Source organism: Vigna unguiculata, chromosome 2, assembly GCF_037176805.1.
Source record: "Vigna unguiculata cultivar grain cowpea cultivar isolate G323 ecotype 2 chromosome 2, ASM3717680v1, whole genome shotgun sequence".
Classification (NCBI taxonomy): Eukaryota; Viridiplantae; Streptophyta; class Magnoliopsida; order Fabales; family Fabaceae; genus Vigna; species Vigna unguiculata.
The window spans coordinates 9,932,527-9,958,683 of NC_140793.1; the positions used below are offsets into that span (position 1 = coordinate 9,932,527).

The following is a 26,157-nucleotide window of genomic DNA, read 5'->3' on the forward strand; positions in this document are numbered from 1 at the left end:
GTAGTAGTCGGTCAAGGAGTGGAGTTAGTGGTCAGTTGGCTAGTGAAGGGAGGATCCCAATGGAGGTGACTATGGAGACAAGAGAAGATCCACCAAAGGAGATAGCGGAGAGTAGCTTGCCGGCAAGGGCCGGATACAGATGTGTGGTCGAGGATGTGTGAACTAACATTCTTTGTTCAGATGGTCTCAGTTGTTAAAATCTTGGCTTAACTGCATACCTGTTTTCGAGAGGGGTGCCCGGAGGGATATTGTGGCTTTGGAGAGAGTCAGCGCCATCGACTACGTATGTCATGGCCAGAAAGGTGCTTCTGAGGGGTTTTTCTATATGTATATGTGCCATTTCTCACAGTTGTACGTGAGGTTGCCTTTTGATGACTTCACAATAGGGGTATTACGTTTGTTGAATGTTGCCCCTACTTAGTTGCATCCCAACAAATGGCGTATCTACAAGCTTTCCGGGTGTTGTGCCGGTCATTGTATTTGCAGCCATCTCCGCAATCATTCTTATACTTTTATGATACTCGACCCAAGAATCCAAATACATGGTTGTCGTTGATAAGCTGGCCAGGAATAAGTAGGCTGGATGGTTTTACACAGTCGTTTAAGCACTTCAAAGATGGACTTTTTAAGGTGGTAGTCAAGGAGCTTGGGCGTTCCTACTTTTACAATGATGATGGGAGCGCTAAGTTCCCATTCAGCTGGACCGACAATCCTTGGCGTTATAAGGATATGAAAAGGGAGAAGTTGTCGCTAGCCGATAGGGAGGTGGTGGAGACCCTGATGAAGTTTAACGATAAGATGCCCACTAAGGGCTTAGTTAGGGTTTATTATTTCGTACATCCCATTGTTGATATAGAAGGTATATTTTTTGTGTTTTAAGTGATATGTTGTGTTTGAGAGAACTGACCGATGTTTTACTGTTATTATAGGTCACATGGCACAGCTTGGAAAAAAGAACATGAATTTGTTCCAAGCCCTTTCGTAAGGAGAATACTGAATTTCCCAACCTTCAAGATCCACTAGTGGAGGTGCACGTCCATGTCGCACGAAGAGAAAGGCGGACATGCCAGCCAAGCAAGGTGGTGGAAAGGATGTTAAGAGGGTGAGGGCTACCTTATTGGGGTCGGGGTCCTCTTTTGATGCGAATAAGCTTGGGGCCAGGCTGATCGAGTTGCTAGAGACTACCGTCCGACGTGATAATGATATTAATTTGTTAGAGTCTTTGGTTAATTCTATTGACAACATGGAGCCTAATGCCATGGTTAAGGCTATGCTCGAGTTTAGAAGCAAGGCCTTGATATTGGGATGTAGGGTGGGAAGCTTGTACCAGAGAGAGCTGAATGAGGGTAGCTGGTCCAAGGTGGAGGAGTTGAAAGAGAAGCTGAAGGTCCAAGCCAATGAACACGCAGAAGAGAAGGCGACTTGGAAGAAGGAGAGGGAGGAATTGCTAGAAAAGAGGAAGAGGTTGGGCTCCTAGAGGGTGAGATGTTTGGACTCCAAGAAGAAACTTAATGAGAAGATTACGGATCTTGAGACCGACTATGATGAACTAAAAGAAAAACAGGATGGTTTGGAGAGCAAACTTGAAGACCTGAACTATCAGATTATCCAAGAGCATATTAACGGCTTCCATAAAGGTTTGAGGCAAGTTGCCTTCTTCCACGAGGATATAGATGTGTCAGACGTCAAGTTTGACGTGAATAAAGATGTGGTTGATAGGCAACTAGTAAACGAAGCAGATTCAAACCCGGAGGAAGAAGCGGAAAAGGTGGCGAATGAAGCTGTGGTGAATATTGATGAGGTTGCGACCGTGGAAGTGAACATGGATCAGATATAGACTTAGGATTTATGGAGCTGAGTATTTGATTCACTTTTTTCAACCTAAGTCTATAATAACCCGTACATTTTTCTTATTCTTCTAATATGATGAATGCTTTATGTATATTTGTCGGATGAATGTGCTTCATATACCTATTGTGTTGTATGATGCCGCTAGTTTGTGTTATAGGCGCACGTTGTCTGATATTTATGTCAATTTGGTACTTGTTATAGCTGTATGATATCGACATTATAGACTGTATACTTTGTTGATGGGAGTTTTTAGAAAATAATCAAGGATTTGAGAAAATGACGTAACAACTTTGATATTCGACCCAAGCCGCCTAGTTTAGTATGTGGTGGTGAACTTCGAAAATTACTCAACGATTTTGTAGAAAACAGCGTGATGGTATTAGTGTTCGACCCAGGCCGCTTATTGTAGTAGGTGGTGGGGAAGTTTTTAGAAAATCTCTTAACAATCGTTAACAGAACAACACAATTGTTTTGATATTCAACCCAGGCCACCTACTTTAGTATATGGCGGGGGAATTTTAATGAAATTAACGTAATAATTTATGTTTGACCCAGGTCGCTTACTTGTTGTAAGTGGTGGAGAACTTTAAGAAAGAAACGTAATAATTTGTGTTCGACCTAGGCCACTTACTTTGGTAAGTGGTGGAAAACTTAAAAAAATTAACGTAATAATTTGTGTTCGACTCAGGCCGCTTACTTGTTGTAAGTGGTGGGGAACTTAAGAAAATTAACTGAATAATTTGTGTTCGACCCAAGTCGCTTATTTTGGTAAGTGGTGGGGAACTTAAGAAAGAAACGTAATAATTTGTGTTTGACCCAAGCTGCTTATTTGTTGTAAGTGGTTGGAAACTTAAGAAAATTAACTGAATAATTTGTGTTTGACCTAGGCCGCTTATTTTGGTAAGTGGTGGGGAACTTAAGAAAGAAACATAATAATTTGTGTTCGACCCAGACCGCTTACTTGTTGTAAGTGGTGGGGAACTTAAGAAAGAAACATAATAATTTGTGTTCGGCCCAGGCCGCTTATTTTGGCAAGTGGTGAGGAACGTTTAAGGAGTAATTTGCGAATCTGTTGAATATAGGAAAAACCCTTTGCTTTTATTCATGAAGTTTGGGTGCCTCGTTAAAAACTCCATGCCAAAACCCTCCTTAGGGAAAAAAATGTCAGGTGAGTTAAAAGAGTACACCCAGGGTTACAAGTTGTACTCATTATATTGACAAAGTTAGCTAAAGTAGAACTTTATGTGAGATACATTCCACGTGTTCGGTATCTCTTCTCTTGATAGCGGCTCGAGTCTATAGGCGCCTCCTCCTGCATCCTCTTATATTCGATATGGGTCATCCCAATTGGCTAAGAACTTGTCGTCCTTTTTTATTGCATTACTGACCATTCTCCAAACTATGTCTCTTTTAACGAACGTTCGTGGGCATAAGTTTGAGTTGTATTTTTTGACCGCTCTCTGTTTTACCCTTATGTTCTGGATTTGCGCTTTTTATCGTAACTCAGTTAATAGGTCTAGGTGGGTGCACAAATTTTGTTGGTTCTGGTTGGGGTCGTATACTTGACGACGTAAGGAAGGTTCTCCAATTTTGATTAGTATCATTGCTTTCGCACCGTACACCAAGCTGAAAGGGAATTCGTTAATGGTGGATTGGGGGTGCATCTGTAGGCCCATAATACTTCCAACAAATCTTCTGGCCATCAGCCTTTTGCACCATCTAATCGTTTTCGCAACTCGACCAATATGACCTTGTTGGTGGCTTTGGCTTGTCCATTGGTCTGTCGATGCTCTACGGAGTTGGTGATGTGTTTGATGCCAAGGCCGGTGTAGAATTTGGCGAGCTTCTTATCTATGAATTGTCGGCCATTGTCAATTATGATAGTGTGCGGGATTCCATATCAACATATGATGTCCTTCCATACAAACTGTTGGACTTGTTGTGATGTGATTGTGGCCAATGGCTTAGCCTCTATCCATTTCGTGAAATAGTCAATGTTGACAATGAGGAATTTCACTTGTCCTTTCCTTGGGGTGAAGGGTCCCAAGATGTCCACTCCCCATTTCGCGAATGGCCATGAGGAGAGTATGAAGTGCAACGATTCTTGTTTTTGGTGAATGAGGTTGTCATGTTTATGACATGGTATGCATTTCTTGACGAAGGCTTCACAGTCTGCCTCCATGGTTGGCCAGAAGTAGCTGGCTCTGAGTATTCTGGTGGTCATAGTTCGTGCACCTGAATGGTAGTCGCATATTCCTTCATGTATTTATCTAAGTATGTATTCTGCTTGCTCCCATGTAACACATTTAAGTAAAGGTTGCTCATACCCACGCTTGTACAATTTGTTGCCTATCATCGTGTATCGTGCCGCTTTTGCCAGCCATCCCTTGTCGGTATTGGGTGGAAGGTTACCGATTTTGAGGTATTGGATGTATGAGGTTGTCCAATTGTCGGTATGGCCTAGGTTGAGGCAAATGTTTGTTATGGATGGTGCAGATAGTGTCTGTTGTAGGAGGGATTTATGCCTACTTTGAGCTTAGTACTCGCGAGTTTGGACAAGACGTCCGCTCGTACGTTTCTCCTCTAGGGATATGCTGGATATGTACTCGGTCTAATCCGGATTGTATAATGTTGTGGACCAGGTGATAGTATTGGAGGAAAGTTACGTCTTTTATTTGAAATTCATCGTTGAGGTGGCCAACAGTGAACTCGGAATTTTTTTTGCATATTAGGGAGTGTATACCGACTTTGCGTGCTAGTGATAATCCCGCGATGATGGCTTCGTATTCGGCCTGGTTGTTAGAGATTTTAAAGGCGAAATGTAGGAATTTTTCGATGAGGGTGTGGTTGGGACCCTCTAGGAGGATATCAGCACCTGTGCCCCTTGGATTAGAGGAACCATTAACATAAAGTGCCCATTGGTTTTCCTCGGGGGTGTGTTGGAGGTCGTTGACAAAGTCAAGTAAGCATTGGGCTTTGATGGGACCGTGTGGTTCGTAACAGATGTTGAATTCAAAAAGTTCAACGGACCAGGACGACATTCGTCCGGCAAGGTCAGGTTTGTGGAGGATTTTCTGGATGGGGTAGTCGGTCTTAACAATTATATGGTGGTTTTGGAAGTATGGGTGTAGCCGTCTTGCTGTGTGCACCAAGGAGAGGGCTAGTTTTTCTACCATTTGGTATCTGGTTTTAGGATCTTACAAGGTTCGACTGACGAAGTACACTAGATGCTGGATCCCGACAAATTCTTGGACCAGGGCGGTGCTGACCGTGTAGTCTATTGCGGTGATGTATAGTAAGAGTGAGAGGTGTATATCTGGTTTGTGGAGGATTGGGTGGGGATGTAAGGGTATTTTTGAGGTCTTGGAAAACTTTTTTACAATCATCATTCCAAGAGAACTTTGCGAATTTTTTGAGGAGCTGGATAATGGGTCGGGTTTGTTCGGCCAGTTTTGGAAGAAATATGGATACGAGGTTAGCCGACCTACTAGGCGTTGTACTTCTTTGACGTTGGTAGGGTTGCACATCTCGATTATAGCTTTGCATTTTTCAGGGTTGGTCTCAATTTCACGTTGTGTGAGCATGAAGCCTAGGAATTTCTCGTTGTCGACGCCAAAAACACATTTCTCGGGGTTGAGTCTGAGGTTATACTGTCGTAGAGCGGAAAATACTGTGGACAAGTCTTGTGCATGTTGCAGGTGGCTGGGTGATTTGAAAACCATGTCATCAACGTATACTTCGACACACATGCCCATCAAATGGTTGAACACTTTGTCCATTAACCTGTGATAAGTAGCGCCTGTATTTTTGAGTCCAAAAGGCATAACCTTGTAGAAGTAGTTATCATCACTAGTAATGAATGCGATTTTGTTCATGTCGGTTGTGGCCATTGGTATCTGATTATATCTGGAATATGCATCTAAAACTGAGGACTTTGTTACTGGCTGCACCGTCTACTATCCGATCAATGTTGGGTAAGGGGTATGCATCTCTAGGGCAAGCTTTATTAAGATTTGTGTAGTCAACACACATTCTCCATTTTCCATTAGCTTTTTTGACTAGGACAACATTAGAAAGCCATGTGGTGTAGTGAGCTTTAGCAATGAATCCGGCATCTAGTAATTTTTCGGCTTCTACCTTTGCTGCCAACCATCTCTCTTCTCCCAATTTCCTTTTCTTTTGTGAGATGTACCTGGCTTCTTTATATATTGGCAACTTATGGACTGCTACTTGAGGATCTACGCCGGGTAAGTCTGCAGTTGACCAACATTCCTTTGAAGTTAAACAATTCATTACTTTAGCACCATAACCTATGGATGATAAAAGACACTCATTTGCATCTAATTTAATTGATTTCTTCTATAATTTGTTTGCATCAAGTCTCATCTATCAACCAACACTTACATCCAATTTATACATCCAAGACACTTTGATAATCAAGTTGATAGTTCTTTAACTTTATTCCAAATCACTCCACAATCGGTATACTTTGAAATCTAGTGACCAAACACAACCACAACAATCACAATTATCACGATGCAATTCACACATAATCGACGCATCACTATAGAATCAATCACTATTACAAAAAATAAGAGCTTATCATTATGATAAAATTATACTTTAAAAATTTCTCAACTTATTAATGTGAGATCCCAGAAATTTTAATAATTAGAAAAATATGCAAATATGGTTACATATTTTAAGTAGAAGATAAAACAGTTTGTTAGTTATAATTTAAAGGATTTATTCTAGTTTAAGATTTATTTTATAAGCATAAGATTTGGTGAATAATTATTCAACTAGAAAAAATATTATTAGATATTAGGAGATATTCTTGGATATTATTATATATTAGATATTGTTACAAATTAAAAAATATTCTTATATGTTGTTAGATAATAATAGGTGATAATAAAATATTGTATTTGCCTTTGAGATATTAGCCTTATAAATACAAGAGGACAAGGTTTACGAGAGAGAATTTTAATAAAAAATGTGGCAAGTAAAGGAGGAAAGGAGAAGGTTTTAAAGGTTGAGTTTTGAAGGGAAAGAAGGAAGAAGTGAAGAGTAAAGGACAAGGGGAGCTAATTATTTTAATTGTTTCAAGATGTTCTAACTTGTTTAAACTTGTTTTTACATCTTATTTATTAATATATATATATATATATATATATATATATATATATATATATATATATAATGAGGTTTGGTGGTGTATTCATGTTGTGTGAGAAACCCTGTATGGACAAGGGAAAATTGTTGATATGTTTGTGTGTTTGTCTCTCAGCAAAAGTCTTAGGTTCTTAGTAACTTTGTGTGGTTATACAGCTGATGAACTTCGCTTGTAAGTCTTTTTGAGAGAGCAGTGGGGAGTGAACTTCGTTCGTAAGACTCTGGGAACCATGAGCAGTTAGGAACCTGTAGACTGAGATATTTGCGTAGGAGACCACACATGTGTTTGTATGATGTGGTTAAAACTATTATTATGATAACTATTGTTGCTCACCCACCTGTCTGTGATTGTTGATTCGTTTATGTGTGATTGTTGATTGACCATATTGTAAAATGCAATGAAGGGTGAAGAGTGCATCTTGAGCTTAATTTAACTAATTTTATATAAATTCAACTCACTCATATTGACATCACATTGATAAGACTTCTAATGATTTGAAGATAACATCGTAAACTTCAACATCATCTAGATCAATTTCAAATTCACTATCATTAAATTGAATAGCAAGTTCATGTAAAGTGACCTCATTCATAGTTTGTTCAATTTCTTCTAGGATTTATTATATGATTCATTGTTGAGAATATTTTTTAATATCTTTTGACTTAAATTACTTTTTTAGAAAATATTTCTATTTTTAAAAATATTTTTTAATTTTAGAAATTAGTTATTATTTTAGAATTAAAATTTTTTAGATAATGTAAATATTCTTATATTTTATATTCGTTATATTTTTAAATTTAAAATATTTATATAAATTTTTTTAATTTGTTATAGTAAATTGATTAAATAATTTATTAAATCATCGTTGTGTTAATAAAACATTTTTAACTAATTATACTTTTTTTTGTGTTCTTCATGTTTATAAATGTTTAAATCTTTTTCCTTATTATAAATTTAAAAACTCTAATTTTAATCGTTCTATATTTTATATCGCATTTCCTAAATTATTTTTAAAAAGTTATTTCATGAATAATAATAATAATAATAATAATAATAATAATAATAATAATAATAATAATAATAATAATATAAAAGTCTATTATTCTTTTGTCTTTCATAATTTATTTTTATTTTAAAATACCATTACTATGATAAAAGATTATGCTTAATTATTATACAAAACTAATATTTCAAAATCATAGTGTATTTGTAATATCCAATTTAATAGTTTTTAAGTTACTAAACAAAACATTATATCATGATCAAACAAAGCAGAGAGTCAGAATAGGCCATATAGAATGTTAATACAGTCATCCAAAAATAATCGTATAAGTCGCAAACTATAAGTGTAGCCTATGCTAAGGAAGAGATAACATATACATCCAAAAACTCTATTCCAAAGCATGAACAAGAACCACTATCAGGCATCTCTATCCACGATCAACTCCTGTCCAAGAGGGGAGTATCATCACCTGGATCCTTTTCTGCTCACACCAATTCATAGGTGATCATTGCAAAAGAGGACATACACAAAAAGAACATGCACAAACAAGAAGGGTAAGCTAACTAAAAGAAGAGAAATCATGCAGTTCAATTATAATTATGGGCAAGAGTTTTCACATCCATCAGAATTACTTAAACCACCACAACACAACACAGATACATGACTCTAGACTCAATATCCAGATTATGTAAGCGACATTGGATCTCTTGGTGGCTTGCACCTGTGAAGGTTCCCAAACTCTGCAGAGTTTGGGCTCAAGGGGTTATCACCCAACCACTCCCAAGGTAAGTCCCCTTCGCGTCTATGACGGATCGGGTCCACAGACTAGGACCTCCTGCTACTCCTCATGCCATAATCCATTACACTCTACATGACCCTTAATGGTTATTGGAGCGTAAGGATACCAACCAAAATTGAGTCCTCATGTCCTTACATATACTAAAACATTTCCCTTAGAATTTCCCTTAAAATCCTAGTACAATCACACTTCTCATATTCCAATTTCATACAATATCATTACCTAGTCTACTAGTTATGACAAACCAAGCATAGTATGAACAAATACCACATTATCTCGTTTAAAATACAGCTTCATCCATTTAAAATAGGGAATTAATCATAACTCTGCAGTGATTCTCGCTCAAGCTAGAGGATCTCGCCTAGGCTAAAGGATCTCGCCCAGGCGAGAGGGCTATCTCGCTTAGGCGGGTCACACTCGCCTGAGCGAGGCTCCAAATAGAGGCAACTTGAAATCTGGTCGAATTCTCACTCAGGCTAAGTTGTTTCGCTTAGATGAGAGTGACTCTCGCTTAAGCGAAACAAGCTCGCCTAGGCGAGGTTTTGCGTAGGAACATGGGTGGGTTTTCTGGCATTTTTGCTCAGGCGAGAGCTGCTCACCTAAGCAAAAATACCATATTTCCAATCTGTTCCCACATGTACAATCCATGAAATTTATGCCAACAACTCCAATTCAGCACAAATAAGTGATCCAAGCATCGAACAAACATAGATTCATGCAATCAAAGGTATCAAGGATAATTATATACGAAATTTTAAGCAAAACAGTCAGCTTCCCTTATCTCTAGAAGTTACTAACTAGCCAGAACACTTCCAACAAGGGGCACCTTAATTGCACAACCTAAGGAGCTGAAATCTAGGTTCACAAACTGAGAATAGGATCCTAATTTGCCTCAGCAAAAATGGAGCTCCAGAATTCCAAATTGGAGAGAATTGGGGAGGCTAGAATTAACTTACATGGAGGAAAAGGAAATTCGGCTAGGGGAAGAGGTCCTATTTTGGTCTCAGGTTCACTTGCTGTCACAGGAAGGAAAGAGGGATCAGAATTGGTGCTCAAGCCTCCTGGTTAGAGAGGAGTGAGAGAAACAGGGAGGAAGGAGAAAAATATGCTGAATGAGAGTGAAAGAGTGTTGTTTTGTGCACTGGCAAAGAGAGAGGGGAAAGAGTGTCTAAAAAGGGGGGTCTCACATCCTCCCCAACAATAAAAATTTTTGACCCAAAAATTGAGACTTACCAGAGAACATGTGGGGATATGACTTTCTCACATCCTCTTCTAATTCCCAAGGGGAATCACCCGTCCTCTTGTCCCAGATGACCTAGACTAGACTGATGGACTTCCCTCTCAACTGCCTTGTCTGGATATCACCAAGACCAACAGGCTGAACCTCCACTGAAAGATCTCCTCTAATTTGCAAGTCTTCCACCTCCAGCACTTGAGAGGGGTCAAGCACATACTTCCTTAACTGCGAAACGTGAAACACCGAGTGGAGGTTGGTCAACTAAGGAGGCAAGGCGATCTCATAAGCCACTGGTCCAATCCTTCTCAAGATATGATATGGACCAATGAACTTAGGAGACAATTTCCTCGAGCGGATTGCCCTTCCCACACAAGTGGTCCCCAAGTGCAAACTCCAAAGGTCTTCTCCTCTTATCAGCATAGGATTTCTGCCTACTTTGGGATGCTTTCATTCTTCCTTGTATGAGCTTGACCTTCTTAGTAGTCTGCCTCAACAACTCTGGTCCCACCACCATTGACTCCCCATCTTGGTACCCGCATAAGGGAGTCATTCACTTCCTGCCATAGAGAGCCTCGTATGACGCCATGCCAATGCTTGCATGGAAGCTTTTATTATAGGTAAACTCCACCAAAGGCAGGACCTCATCCCAGGCACCTAGATGGTCCAACATGCAAGTCCGCAAGAGGTCCTCAAGTGACTAGATCGTCCTCTTTGACTGACCATCCGTCTGAGGGTGATAAGTTGAGCTTATAGCAAATCTACTGCCCAAGGCACTCCATGCAACTTCACGATTTCACTAATTTACATCATCTTCGCCATGGACATCCTCAGATTCACAGCTAGGAAGTGGTCGCTCTTGGTCAGGCGATCTACTATAACCCAGATGGCATCGTGGCTCCTCACAGTCCGTGGCAAGTGGATAACAAAATCCATGGTAATGCTATCCCACTTCCACTCTGGTATCTCCAACTGTTGCAGCATCCCTCTAGGTCTCTGATGCTCTGCCTTGGCCTTCTAATAGGTCAAGCAGGATGATACAAACTGGGCAACATCTTGCTTCATGCCCAACCACCAAAAAGATTCCCTCAGATCCTGATACATTTTAGTCATGCCTGGTTGCATGCTAAAATGGCTCTTGTGCCCTTCTTCGAGAATCATACCCCTCACCTTCATGTCCTTAGGTATACAGATTCTGCCTCTGAATCTTAACACCCCATCACCTCCCATCACCAAGTCTTTGTCTTTCTCGGTGCCAAACAACTCCACCATTTTCTGCAACTTGGGATCAGACAGTTGTCTTTCCTTTATCAAACCAAGGAAATCATTAGACACCACTAGATGGTTGCATCTAATGACGCCCCCTCCTAAAACCACCTACAACCGCATATCTCTGAATTGTTCCACTAAGTCCAACTCCTTGACCATCATGTAAGATGCATGAACTTTTTTTCTGCTCAAGGCGTCAGCTACCACATTTTTTTTCCTAGGTGATACAGCAACTCGAAGTCAAAGTCTTTTAAGAACTCCATCCACCACCTCTGTCTCATGTTTAACTCTTTCTGGTCAAACAGGTACTTCAGACTTTTGTGGTCACTGAAAACCTGGAAATACGCACCATAAAGATAATGTCTCCAGATCTTCAGGGCAAACACCACTTGATGAAGGATTGACCCCAACCAAGGATGGAGGCATATGCTTAAGAAGACTAAGCATGTTTAGAAAGGAAGTTCACTAATCCTTCATCCCTTTCATTTGTGTTTGTTATTTTTGATTCCCTAAGTTGACTTAGTTTAATCAACTTTAGTTGACTTGTTGACCTTTGTCTAGGTTTGACTTGTTGACTATAGTTGACTTGACTTAAGCCAACATGCTAATCTATGTTTATTTGCTTTGTAGGTTAATTAGGAGTAAGAAAGCAATGCTAGGTGGCGCGTGGTGATTGGGGAGCATAAATGATGTGGAGGAGAGAGTGAAGCAAAGGCATAAAGCATAAAGTAAAAGGCATGAAGCAAGTGTACCTATGTACCTTTGGTCTTCTTTGTTTTTAGCACACTTTGGTCACTTTTTGGAGACATATAAGACACATTCTTTGTCTCCTTTTGTGCTAGAACGAAATTAGCCTTGCACACACCATAGTTAGCTCTTTTGTCTCTCATTTCTTGTAACCTTATTTGACCTAGTTTCTAGAAGCTAGGATTAGGTTTCTGTAGAGACATCCTTATGTATCTTTTATTTGTTGAAAGGCCTTTAAACTCTTCTATATAATGGGTGCTCCTAGACATGTAAAAGGGTCGAAGATTTTGAAGTAAAAGCACTCTTGTGTCTCAACCATTTGTGAGAGTTTCCTCCCTAGGAAGTGAATACTTTTAAGCCTTATCTTGCACAACAAGTGGTGGCACACATCCACTCATCTTCAAGGTTGTCATGGCTTCTAGCCTAGCCTTGTAGTGGCGTGCTTCTCACATTTTTACCATTCCTTTCTTTTCCATTTTATGTTTTCTTCTTCATTTAATTGTTCTTGGTTTTCTATTGTTTATGTGCTTTCCATTTCCTTTTTGTTTTGAATCAATCCATCATCTTCTTCTCTTGAGCTTTGTGAAAGGAACCTTCACATCTAAATAGCTTGCTATCTTAATGTCTAGTGGGGATTTCACTTAGCTTTCTTAATCAACTCACACCATATTCAATAATCTTAAAAAGGAACAAGATAATCCTTCATCACCACTGCTGCTAGCTCCAAGTCATGCGTGGGGTAGTTCTTCTCATGATTCTTTACCTGCCTTGAGGCGTAGGCAACTACTCTCTTGTCTTGCATCAGAACACACCCTAATACCTTATGGAAAGCATCAAATAAACATCAAAGGGGCTACTGGTATCACGAATCACCAGCACGAGGGCATTATTCAACTTTTGCTTCAATTCTAGGAAGCTCTCTTCATACCGGTCAGTCCAAGCAAAAGGCTTATCCTTGCGAGTCAGCTGTGTCAAGAGTGCCACCATCTTAGAGAATCCCTCAATGAATCTCCTATAGTAGCCTGTCAGCCCCACGAAGCTCATAATCTCAGTCATTGACTTAGGACGCTCCCACTTCAACACAACTCCCACCTTGGATGGATCCACAGATATGCCCTGAGCTAGATCATATGCCCCAAGAATTGGACGGTGGTCATCCAAAACTCGCACTTTGACAGTTTCACATACAGTTGCTTCTCTCTCAAGATGCTCAGAACTGTCCTCAGATGCTCTGAATGCTCTTCACGAGTTCAGGAGTATATCAAGATGTCGTCGATGAAAACCACCACGAACTTGTCTAGAAACGGCCTGCAGATTATGTTCATATAGTCCATGAACAAGGCAGGGGTGTTAGTTACACCAAAAGGCATCACTACATACTTGTAGTGCCCATATGGATCTGAAAGCGGTCTTCTGCACATCATCAGACTTAACTCGAATCTGATGGTATCCCGATCTCAAGTTGATCTTAGAAAACACTGCAACACCGTGCAACTGATCCATCAAGTCATCTATCCTTGGCAGAGGATATTTGTTCTTGATGATCAACTTGTTTAATTGCCTATAATCCACACAAAGCCTAGAATTGTCGTCTTTCTTCTTGACCAACAACATTGGCGCTCCCCAAGGTGACACGCTCGGTCTGATAAACTGTTTTTCTAGCAGCTCTTTAATTTGTTTCTTCAATTCCACTAACTCAGCAGGAGCCATTTTGTAAGGTGCTATTGATACTAGTCCTGCTTCAAGCACCAGATCAATGGAGAACTCTATCTCCCTAAGAGGAGGCAAGCCAAGCACATCCTCAGGGAAAACGTTTGAGAAATCCCTTACTACAGATGTCTCAAGATTTCCATCTCCATTCTCAACAGACCACTGATTAAACATCTAGCACACATCGTTGAGGTTCTGACCAAACCAGAAGCAGGCGTGGACACCACCAGATCAAACTGGAGTTCCCTCACCCGAAGACCCAACTCTACCACTTTAGATTCTGACACAAAGGAGTGTGTCGCTCCAGAATCATATAAAACGCACAAACTCCTACCAGCAATCATACATGATTCGATGATGAGGTTACCTGATATGACCGCTCTGTACCCGTCATGGCATATACTCGGCCAGCCACCTGAGGCCTTGTACCTCCCCTCGTCTGTTGTGGTTGAGACTGTGTTGGAGGCCTCAGTACTGCACTCCTACTGACGGGGCAATCTCTGATGAAATGACCCTCCTTGCCACAACTGTGAGACGTCCTCCTGCAAAGAGTTGAGGGAACGCATTCTTCATATGGGGTCCCCCACAAAGAAAGCAATGTGGTCTGGAAGGCTAAGATTGTTGAGGCTGATATGAGAACCTCCTAGGACCCTGAGATTGAGGCCTAGAGTATGGTTTCCTCCTATCGTCCTGTCTGCTCGTGGACTCAGATGGTCCTCCCACCTTTTTCTATGATCACTGCTGAACCTCGACCTCAGCTTTCAACTTCTCCATTACTCTTGCTTTCTCTACCAAGGTAGGGAATTCCTTGATAGAGAGTGGGTCCACCATGAGCTTGAGATCGCCTCTCAATCCATTCTCAAACTTTCTACACTGTCAATCCTCTGCCATTTTCAGGGTTTGGAATATGCCCAAGTGTTTGAACCTTTCAGCATACTCTGATACTGACATATCTCCTCGCATCAACTGCAAGAACTCGACCTCTTTGGCGTACCTCACATTCTCTGGGAAGTACTCAACATAAAACTTTTTCTTAAACAGCTCCCAAGTGATAGGCTCATTGCTGTCCTCCAGCATCATCTTTATACTAGACCACTAGTGGACGGCCTCTCACGCCAGAAGATACTCAGAATATGCCAATCCGTTCTTGGCGGGACACCTCTTCGCGTCATAAATCCGCTCCATATCCCTCATCCACTAATCCACTTCATTCAGGCTAGTCTTACCATAAAAGCGAGACGAATGATGTTGAAGGAAATCCTCCAAACTCCACTCTTGCACTCAAGGTGGTGGAGACTGGGAAGAACCAACTGCAGAAAGATTCTCCCCTATCTGATGCAGGGCTTCCAAGTGCCTCTGCTAAGTCGCCTTCACTGCTAGTCTAGCAGACTCCATCTGCTGCAAGGCTAGGTTGTGATGATTCACCATGTTAGCATTCTGCTGTTGCATGGATACTATCATTGCCTTAATTGCTCCCACCAAGTAAAGGTTATCCGGGTTTGGAAGAGGAGGAGGAGGAGGCCTAGGTGCCATAGCTTTCTGACCACACAAAGAAAGAACCATCAGTCTGACTAACAGATACCAAAACTATGCCAAAGACATCACAAGGAACACACAACAGAAACTAAGCAAGCTCACACCTACAGATCCTAAAGGAACCACTGCTCTGATACCAAAAGTGTAACATCTCATTTAATAGTTTTTAAGTTATTAAACAAATCATTATATCATGATCAAACATAGTAGATAGTCAAAATAGGCCATATGGAATGTTAATACAGTCATCCAAAAATAACTGTATAAGTCGCAATAGGAAGAGATAACATATACATCCAAAAACTTTATTCCAAAGTATGAACAAGAACCATATCAAGCATCTCTATCCATGGTCAATTCATATCCAAGAAGGGAGTATCTTCACCTGGATCCTTCTCTACTCACACCAATTCATAGATGGTCATTTCAAAAGAGGACATACACAAAAAGAACACGCACAGACAAGAAGGGTAAGCTAACTAAAAGAAGAGAAATCATGCAATTCAATTATAATTATGAGCAAGTGTTTTCACATCCATCAGAATTACTTAAACCACCACAACACAACACAGATACATGACACTAGACTCAATATCCAAATTATGTAAGCGACATTGGATCTCTTGGTGGCTTACACCTGTGAAGGTTTCCAAACTCTGCAGAGTTTGGGCTTAAGGGGTTATCACCCAACCACTCCCTAGGTAAGTCCCATTCGCATCTATGCTGATTGGGTCCACAAACTAGGACCTCCTGCTACTCCTCACGACATAATCCATTACACTCTACATGAGCCTTAATGGTTATTGGAGCATTAGGATACTAACCAAAATTGAGTCCTCATGTCCTTAGATATACTAAAACATTTCCCTTAGAATTTCCCTTAAAATCCTAATTCAACCATACTTCTCATATTCCAATTTCATACAATATCATTACCTAGTCTACTAGTTATGACAAACCAAGTATAGTATGAACAAATACCACATTATCGCGTTTAAAATACAACTTCATCCATTTAAAACAGGGAATTAATCATAACTCTGTAGTGATTCTCACTCAAGCTAGAGGATCTCGCCCAGGCGAGAGGGCTATCTCGCTTAGGCGGGTCACACTCGCCTGAGCGAGGCTCCAAACAGAGGCAACTTGAAATCTTGTCGAATTCTCACTCAGGCTAAGCTATTTCGCTTAGACGAGAGTGACTCTCGCTTAAGCGAAACCAGCTCGCCTAGGCGAGGTTTCACACAGGAATAGGGGTGGGTTTTTTGACATTTTCACTCAGGCGAGAGCTTTTCGCTCAGGCGAGAGCTGCTTGCCCAGGCGAAAATACCAAATTTCCAATCTGTTCCCACATGCAGAAGCCATGAAATTTATGCCAATAACTCTAATTCAGCACAAATGGGTGATCCAAGCATCAAACAAACACAGATTCATGCAATCAAAGGTATCAAAGATAATTATATACGAAATTTTAAGCAAAACAATCAACTTCTCTTACCTCTAGAAGTTACTAACTAGCCAAAACACTTCCAACAAGGGATACCTCAATTGCACAACCTAAGGAGTTAAAAGGCTAAAATACAAGTTCACAAAGTGAAAATAGGATCCTAATTTGGCTCAACAAGAATGGAGCTCCAAAATTTCAAATTGAAGAGAATTGGGGAGGTTGGAATTAACTTACATGGAAGAAAAGGAAATTCACTGGTGGAGGAGGTCCTGTTCTAGTCTCAGGTTCACTTGCTATACAGGAAGGAAAGAGGGATCAGAATTGGTGCTCAAGCCTCCTGGTTTGAGAGAAGTGAGGGAAACAAGGAAGGAAGGGGAAAAATATGTTGAATGAAAGTAAACGAGTGTTGTTTTGCGAATTGGCAAATAGAGAGGGGAAAGAGTGTCTAAAAAGGAGGGTTTCACAGTATTCATTTTAAATTATTTTTTGTTTTGTTCATTGACTCAAGGCAAATAAAATTTAATTTTCATATTTTTAGTTATTTTAAACTACTTTTCTCTACAATAGATTCAGTACCAGCCATGTCATGAAATTGCTTAATTTTATGAAGGGTTAAATATGTTTTTGGTTCATCAAATTTCAATGAATTTTGGAATTAGTCCCTCATCAAAACTTTATACTAATTTAGTCCTTCATCTTTCAAAATGCATAAATTTAATCCTTTTAACCAAATTTTGTTAAGTTTATCTAACGTTTCAAACACATTTCATGATAGTATTTAAGTTAACATTGAAGCAAAAATATGTCAAAGAATGTAAATAATTGAAATACTATCATGAAATACGCTTGAAACATTAAATAAACTTAACAAATTTTAGTTAAAAGGACTAAATTCATACATTTTGAAAGATAGAAGACTAAATTGGTCAAAAATTTAGATGAGAAACTAATTTCAAATTTTGCTAAAACTTGAGGAACCAAAAACATATTTAACCCTTTTATGAATAACACAAACACTCGTAATAGACAATTAAATTGGGCTCCATTTAGTTCATTTCTTGAAAGCATTAACTTTCTTAGCAGTAAATCTATTTTTGCAAGGAAACAGTTATTGAGAACACAGGCAGCAGAACAATGCTTCTCAACTGCCGGTAATAAATGCTAAACAAACATGGATGCTACCCCAATCTAATATTACATGCCTAATCTCCTAAATAAGGAATCATAACATTTGTATATCTAATGTCATATAAATGAAATATAACTTCTTCCATCACGTTGTAAAAAATCTGAAGATCTTCTTTCCGATGGACACCTCACCCGGATGTTCCTCATCATCCTCCTCCTCATCATCATCATCATCTTCATCATCATCATCATTTTCAACATCATGGATTGTGCTTCCATCTTCGTCTCGGTATTCTGGTGTACCATTTTCCTCCGCAGCACCATTGTCATCAACAATATCTCTTGGTACTTCAAACTGAAAAAAGAATGTGTAAAAATAGAATAGAACGTATGTACAGAAGGTTTGGTCAAATCAATGATCATAACAAGTCTGTTACCCTAACAACTCTTTCATCTGAGACATCCACAGTTTTTGTTGTTGTGACCTGCACCATGCTTTTGTCTTCTACTTGTACATTGTCATCAGCTTCTGCTAATGAGGTTTCAACAACTTCAGGGCTCATCTGCCCCTCCAGTTTACCCGCAGTCTCTTTCCCCATACTTCTTGTTGCATTTGGTATGGCCTGTTTTGATGAACCTTTGCCCGCACTGCTCCAGAACAATAAAGAAAAACATGACCACAGCTCCGAATATAAACAGACATGATGCATCATGGTTTTGCTGCTAAATATACTTAACAGCCACAAGCAAGACACTTGCAATAACAACCCCTTAACATCCTCTCACATAATTCCAAACGGCATTAAAACTCAATCAAGCAATTCAATTTCCTACTATTATACATATCTAAAATACTATTTACTACGGAGAAAGTATCCACCACACCACAGGGCATCCAAGTAAACTAGTGCTGTCTAAACCCAAAATTACTTTGATTTAGGATCTTTTTCAGTTCAGTAAAAAGGAAATCACTTCTGAATAATCAACAACAAAGCATTATCTCACTATGTAAGAACATGGATTTCATTGCGCCATTGGAGTCCGTTAAAGACCAAATTCTTAAAAATACTATTAAGCATGGGGCCATATCAACAAATAAAAAAGTTTCTGACCTTTCATTATTAGTAAAACCAATTTTATTTTAATAAACATACTACAGAACAAAAACTGTCATACTTAGTATCTGAATTTAGTGTTTATGCCCATATAATATTATTAAATGATCTCACCACCTGAGTGATTTACGCTAAAATACAATTTCCTAACCAGTTTAATAATGAGAATATAATAAATGTCATTCTTGCTATTACAGAAATCTACCTATCACAATAGCAAATATCAATTGGCCTTCAGAAATCAACCATGAGTTTATTTCAAACATATCATTCCTTTCGAGTTAATATAAATCTAAATATAGCCGTGTATATTCAGTTCACACCTCACACACAAGAGAATCCCTCCAATAAATACACAACCAGCATAAGATATAATGTAACCTGCTACTGGTCCAAATGGGGCCTGATGAGACCTGAGAATAAACTTACGTCTTGTGCTGCCTAAGATTGTATCGCTTCTCCCCAGTAACCTGTGCTGGCGGAGCAACTGTTTGCCTCTTCTTCCTGCGCCCACCAGCTGTAATACTCTCTGATTGCCCTTCACTATCACCAGCATTCTGTTCACTTTCTGTAACTCTAGAAGTTTGTGCCCGTTGACGCTTTCTTCCAGTGTTGGCTTTCTCAATGTGACTTGAGTCTTCCCGACTGTCTTCTTTGGCTAGGAACTCTCTGGCCTCTTTAACAACAGCCTTCACTGAGCGTGTTCTAGCAATTCCAGATTTGCTTTTCCTCCCAGGTCTGCCCCTTCGAAGCTTTGGAACAGACTGTTGAGAATCATCTCGATCTCCATCAACCAAACTATCAACCCAGCTGTGATCACCTATGGATAAGGAGTATTCATCACCAACCTCTTTATCAATGTGATCAGATTGGAGGTGCGGTGTATCTAGAGAGTGATAGGCCATCCCACCCGCTGGTTGACGTTCATCAAGAATAACTCTAGCTCCTTCTATATTAGCAAGAGATCCAGGCTCATCTGCTTTGTTTACACTATCATTCACATTTGAGGGTGGTGATGTCCCAGCCATGTCAGAAGCCCTAATAGCTTCATCTCTTTTACTTGGAGACAGTTTGAAAATCTTGGATGTGCATTTACGGAGCCAAGACACAGGTCTTACAGATCCAGAATTGTTAATGTCAGAAGTAGCTACAATGTCCTGGGAGTTCTTAGGAGGCTTATAATTCAGAACAGGGGAAATAGGCAAGGGAATGACCACACTTTCCTTTAAGTCAGGTAGTTTAGTATCAGATATAACAAAGTTCTCAACAACTTCACCACAGACCTTGCAATTCTTCAGATTCTCAACAAGTTCAAGAAAATTTTTTCTTTCAGCCACAAGGCGTTGACGTCCTTTCTTAACTTTCTGACTGAGATTCATAAGCATTTCAGAATCTTCACGCATCTCAAGTTGGCCTGACATAAGTTGCTGCTTGTTCAATTCAAGTTCCTTCCTTTCTTTTTCTAATCTAATCCCCTCGGCCTTTGCTTCTTCCCATTCCTTCTCAGAAACATTCTTCAATATATTAATGTTGTCAAGCTCTCTTTGCATTTTCTCCTGAAAATTTCTCTCTCTTTCCTGCAAATCTTTCTCCGTTTCTTCCTGTCTTTTCTGGATTTCATTCTCAAGATTCCTCATCTTTGATTCAAAATCTTGAATCATTTTAGCCTGTTCATTTTTCACCTTTTCAGACAACAGGTGTTTCTCTTGATTCATTGAATCTCTAAATGATTCCTTCTCCAATTCAAGCTTCTCCAGCTCTTTCTTTATATGTTCTTGCATATTTTGTTTCTCGCTTTTCAATCTTTCTTCTTCGCTGTTCTGAAGCTTTCTTAAACTTTCTTTCTCCACATCAATATCATGCTGCTTCCTAGTAATTTCTTCTCTTTTTTCATCCAGTACTTCCCACTCTTTCTCAAACCTCTCTCTCTCCTCCCTTAAGTTTTCAGCTTCCTTCACAAGAGAGTCCTTCTGCAATCTGGTATGCTCTATCTCCTGTTTCAGTTCCAATCGCAATCGAGAATTTTCTAACTTGTTATCCTCAACAAGCTTCAAATTTTCAGTCTCTTGGCGTATTTGCAGCTCCTGCAGAGAAATCTCAGCTTTTATCCTCTGAAGTTCAGCATTTAAATTCTCCATGCTCTCCCTATCAGCAACCAATTGTTGGTTTTCCTTCTCCAACTCTTTCTCCTTGATTTTCAGAGTCTTCTCTTTCTCCTTTAAAGATTTCAGCTTTGCTTCAATCTCCGCAGTTTGTTCTTTTATTCTCTCAGCCTTCTTACTCAAGGCCTGCTCTTCTTTTTCAACCTTTTTTTCTCTATGGTTGACTTCGACCTCCCTCTGCTCCAAGGCTTCCTCCTTGATGCTAAACTCATCAAGAAGGGATTTCCGCTGGTGTTCCATTTCAAAATCAACCTGCTGCATCTGCAAATCCAGTGTAGCCTTTTGTTCACCAAGGAGCTTCTGGATCCCCTCCTGTAGAAACCACAGGTTCAACCATCAGAATGCCATAAAATCATGCAAGTAACTAATGTCAAACATGTACACTTCTGCTCATAACTTCTTTTTCTGATTTTGAGTTTATATGGTGAATTCCCACTTTCAATTTCTTTCCTTACTTTCACTTGAGAAAAATTGTGTAGAGTTGTCATTCCCAGAGTAAAACTTAAAAAAGTTTATTACCATGTTGACAATAAAGGAATTCAGTTAAGCAAATAAATCTTTAAACTATCATCTGCTAATGCATAAAGCCAAAGCATAGCTTCAGCGTTTGGTCTCTCCCAATGATGCAAACAGTATCCTTAAAAAAGTCGTAAGTTCTTGTCAGTGAAAAAGATGTTTTAATCTTTTATTATCCTGTATAAATATTAGAAATAAAAAATGAACTGACAAAATGAATATAGATGATACTCAAAATAATAAATTTGTCAATTTTAATATGAAATTCACAAACGAAAGGCAGATGTCAAGATGCTAATATAAAAGCAAAGCACTTCTAATATCGTAGTCACAGTTTTCAATTGTGAACTAATATCTGCCTGGGACATTGCCCATATGCAGAAACTAAAAGAACCCCTAGCCCTAGGAAAATTTATTCATTCACAATGGAATTTATACAGTACTCTAAGAAATTTGGAAGCATCAGGTCGTCTGATTTTACTCCAAAAAAAATACCAGTCTTGGACCTCAGTATGAGCGAAAGAATATGGCAGGGGTTAAGAATCTTCAGAATCTATTTGTTTCAAGATGAATCTATCTCAGTGATATCATTTTGAATTTCATTTCTAGGTCATGTGTGCTAAGTAGTTATTCATTAATGTTATGTAGTTTTTCTTTTCTTGAATTTTGCATGTCATTTTATTGCATTGCATAGCAACAAGATTCCTGGACTTACTCTTTCTCTAGAATTAAGTTTTGATTCCAATGCATACAATTCTTTCTCTTTTATCTCCAGCGTGCTCTTCAAGGAATTCACTTTCTGCAACCATAGTCACAACATACAAAGAATGGAAAGTATCAGCAAAATACAAAAAACAGAACACAAATCATCAAGACACAATGAAAAAGCATGACCTTCTCTTCCACATTTATATCGGCTATTCTTCTAATAATCTCAGCTTCCTTTTCCTTCAGTAAAGAACTCGAAGAATTAACCTTTTTCTCCAACATGTCCAGGTCTCTTTCTTTCTGTTTAAGGTTCTTCTCGGTTTCAACTATCATTTTTTCTTTCTCACTGATATTTTGCCTACCATTGGATAGCATATTTTCTCTTTGCTGTAGCTTCCTTTCCCACTCCTTCAAATCTTCCCTTTCTTTATAGAATGTTGCATCAAATGATTGTCGACTGCAACGTAGAATACCAACTTCATGTTAAATTGAAATGCATAAGAGCTCAAAAAATTTAATGAATAGAAACAATGATAAATTGTAGAGAATAGGCATACTCAGTAGCTAAAGACAAACGCTCCTTTTGAAGCAAACTTTCACGAGCCTCAACCTCTTGCAATTTCATATCCAGCTCTGCATTTTTTCTGTTTACCTCAGAAAGCTTAGCCTCTGCATCAAGCAGTTTCTTGTCAACCACTGAAGACTTCTCTTCAATTCCATCAACCAATGCACTAGCTTCAGCTAGCTTTGTATTGGAGTTAGACTGGACTTGGGCATGCTCTTCATGCATTGCACGCAGAGCTCTTTCAAGCTGCAATTGAATGATTTATGCAAACATCAATATAAAATAAAGGAACATCTAAACAAGAATCTCAAACTCCAACCCTAACATGAGAAACTCCAGAAATATCCTACAAATCTGATCATAAAATTGAAATAGAAATAAATTGGTAAAGTACTGAACAATCTGAAGAGTAATAGAGGAAAGAGAACATGCATCCATGGAAACACCAAGGCCAGAGGTTTAAGAAGATGATTGATATTATCACTATTTCTATTATCTGTTGTTTTCACCATTTCCTATACAAAATCTTTTAAAAAAGGAAAGCTAGTCAAAATAAGGTGACCTTTTTGTAATAATTAGAAAGGCGGGAACCAAAAACAGATAAAACTGAAGTTTTCAGTGAACCAAAAACAGATAAAACTGAAGGTAATGCCTAAATACTCCAGAATGATGTCATGGAAAGGGGTGAAGAGGAAGTGAGGAAAAAACTGAAGCCCAACCAATGATAGGCTCTTCTTCCAACAATAAGCAAATTAAAAAGGATGACAACACAACAGAGGAAAGTAGAAATGCACGAAAGTAGATAAATATAACAACTATATAACTGAAGATGAAAACAAAAAACATACATCAGCCCCACATTGCCTCTCTGTGCTCAATGCTTTCCTCAAATTCTCCTCTCGCTTCTCAACTTCAAACAAGGCAATTAAATGTGCTGACTGTTCTCGTTTTAGAATCTCCTCAGTTTCAGCTAGTTCTTGCCTCAGCTGGTCAAATTTTGAATTCCATTCTTTCTTCTCCATCAATAGCAGGCCCATGTTGTACTGGTAGTCAAAAAGCTATGAAAAAATGAAAGAAACAAAATAGTTCATCAATGAACAATCAATCATCAGGGAGATGACATTATATCCACAACATACAGAATCTCTGCAACCATAAAATATTTTAGAAATTGTAATGCAGAGGCCACCCAAAGAATTTGCTTGTTTACACCCATAGATATGTTTTCGTACTTCTATTTACATTCAGTATACAATACCTGTTCCGACTTCATTTTTATATCATAACAACATGTGCATAGCAATTAGCTTCTAATGAGTTAGAAACTTTGAGTCAGCAAGTTTAAGGGAAATTAATGAAACCAAGAGTCAGAATCACGGCCTATAAATCTGTCATAGAATGACATGAATTACCTTATTCCTACTGCACTATGCTTCTCAACTTTAATTTATCATTTGACTCGAAGCTACAATCTTCAAAATTACTCCCTTAGGTCCTTAATATATAAAAGGCATAGTTTAGAAGAAATTGGTCCATCCAAAGTCAAAACCATGTCATAATTCCAGGCCCTGCTGTATCAACCCTTGACATGAAATAGCATAAAATGATTTGCCTTCATGACTTTATCAACTACAACACTTGTTTCAACAAGCTTCAACTGCAGGTACAATATCACAGTTTTGAAGTCTCTACGACTGCATTGCAACTAAAATCACAACCACATTTTCTAGTAATTTCTCCAACACATCAAAGACTTCTTTTAGGGATGATCGGGGGGATCTAAACAAAGTTAGTTGCTCTCAAGCTACTTAAATCCACCAAAAGAGTTCCTTTCTCTAAATTACATAAGCACCAATAGCTATGTTAATATCAATATTAATAATATTATTAACCGACTGCAACTATAGATTCAAATTAACTAATCAATCATAAATATCGAGCGCTAAACACCAATCAATCATAAATTTAAACAAAATGTTATCTTTATAAGCTAAACAAAAACCATAAACAGATAAAGTTCCGCTCTACCGCGTCGAAGTCGAATAAAAACACAAAAACCCTAGAAACGCGCCTCAGATCAATATCGGTGAAAATTCGCAAAACCTTTACCCAGTCTAACCTCTTTTTCGAGCCTCGAGACCTTCTCCATGAGTGCTTCGTGGTCCTTCCTCTGCATCACACTTTCATCAAGCAACCCTAACTCCGTGAACCGCCTCCAGTCGTCCGCGTTCCCCGTGTCGAACCCCACCGCTACGGTGGTTTCGGTCAGAGACCCCAACGGCGGCGGCGGCGGACCATCGGCGACTGCTTTGCCCTTCGCAGAGGCGGAAACCGTCACAGCACCGCCTCGGTGCGGCGTGAAAGGCGCAGCGGCATTCGGCCACACCTTTTTCTGCGGCGTGAACATTGTACCGTAACCGACAATGGGAGGAAAAGACGCTGCGCAGTCAAAGAAAACGAAAAGACGGTGAGGGTTCCGCCGGAAGAAACAAAGGAGGGAGGGATCGTGTTTAGTTTGAGGGAAGTATGAAATTTTGGAAATTGAAAAGGGTTTAAACGTTATGTGGAATAGAACTGTGTACTTTTAAGACTGTTTTGTACCACCAATTTGGATTGCAGTGAATTGGTGACGAATGACACATTTATTTAATATAGAAAAATTAAACTTGAATTTTTTAAAAAATAATGGTGATAATAAAATAGAAAAAAGAATACGAAAATGAAAACAAACTTTTGGATTAAGTTCGTTATATCTTTAAATATATATATATATATATATATAGAGAGAGAGATATTTGTTGAAATTTTTTACCATCCATGTACATAGCTAAAAAGATAAGAAAAATTAAATTTTTAGTTGAATTGGGTTTAGTGATGCTTGTTGGAAGTAGCTTGCGAAGTTCGTGAGTAAAATCTTGTTTAACATATAGTTGTGGAAGCTAGGTTTAAAAATTTATCAAAATTTGAAATTCTCTCCAAATATCAACTTTATATGGGAGCACTCAGATAAACTATGCATAAGTATGATACATGTAACGATGATTCTATGGGGAGTCAACAACATATTTTAAATTTTTAGATTCTTTCAATATATTTTGTTGTAATTTAGATTTCATTTTTCATTTTACTTCTTGCACTGTTTTTTCATTATCTTGTATTTGCTTTCATAATTTTTTATAATTGAAGAACTTTTA

At 38.9% G+C, this 26,157-nt stretch overlaps 1 protein-coding gene and 1 long non-coding RNA gene across 4 annotated transcripts; both read right to left on the reverse strand.

The window, feature by feature from the left end:
* Positions 1-8,273: 8,273 nt before the first annotated feature.
* Positions 8,274-17,521, reverse strand: LOC146888317 (uncharacterized). Its single transcript, XR_014992969.1, has 3 exons — positions 17,004-17,521; positions 14,157-15,328; positions 8,274-8,511 (listed from the first exon to the last, which is right to left on the reverse strand). It is a non-coding gene; the product is annotated as an uncharacterized LOC146888317 (long non-coding RNA).
* A 268-nt stretch (positions 17,522-17,789) lies between these two features.
* Positions 17,790-25,541, reverse strand: LINC3 (little nuclei3). 3 transcript variants are annotated; one of them, XM_028055791.2, is made up of 8 exons: positions 25,083-25,534; positions 23,812-24,021; positions 22,956-23,209; positions 22,585-22,855; positions 22,406-22,489; positions 19,442-21,486; positions 18,335-18,545; positions 17,790-18,252 (listed from the first exon to the last, which is right to left on the reverse strand). In XM_028055791.2, the coding sequence occupies exons 1-8, from the start codon at positions 25,368-25,370 to the stop codon at positions 18,043-18,045; spliced, it is 3,573 nt and encodes a 1,190-aa protein (XP_027911592.1). In that variant the 5' UTR covers positions 25,371-25,534; the 3' UTR covers positions 17,790-18,042. The 3 variants fall into 3 exon arrangements, with proteins under 3 accessions (XP_027911592.1, XP_085525920.1, XP_027911598.1); XM_085669794.1 differs by having other exon boundaries at positions 25,073-25,188; XM_028055797.2 differs by lacking the exon at positions 17,790-18,252 and having other exon boundaries at positions 18,391-18,545; positions 19,394-21,486; positions 25,083-25,541.
* Between the last annotated feature and the right edge of the window lie 616 nt (positions 25,542-26,157).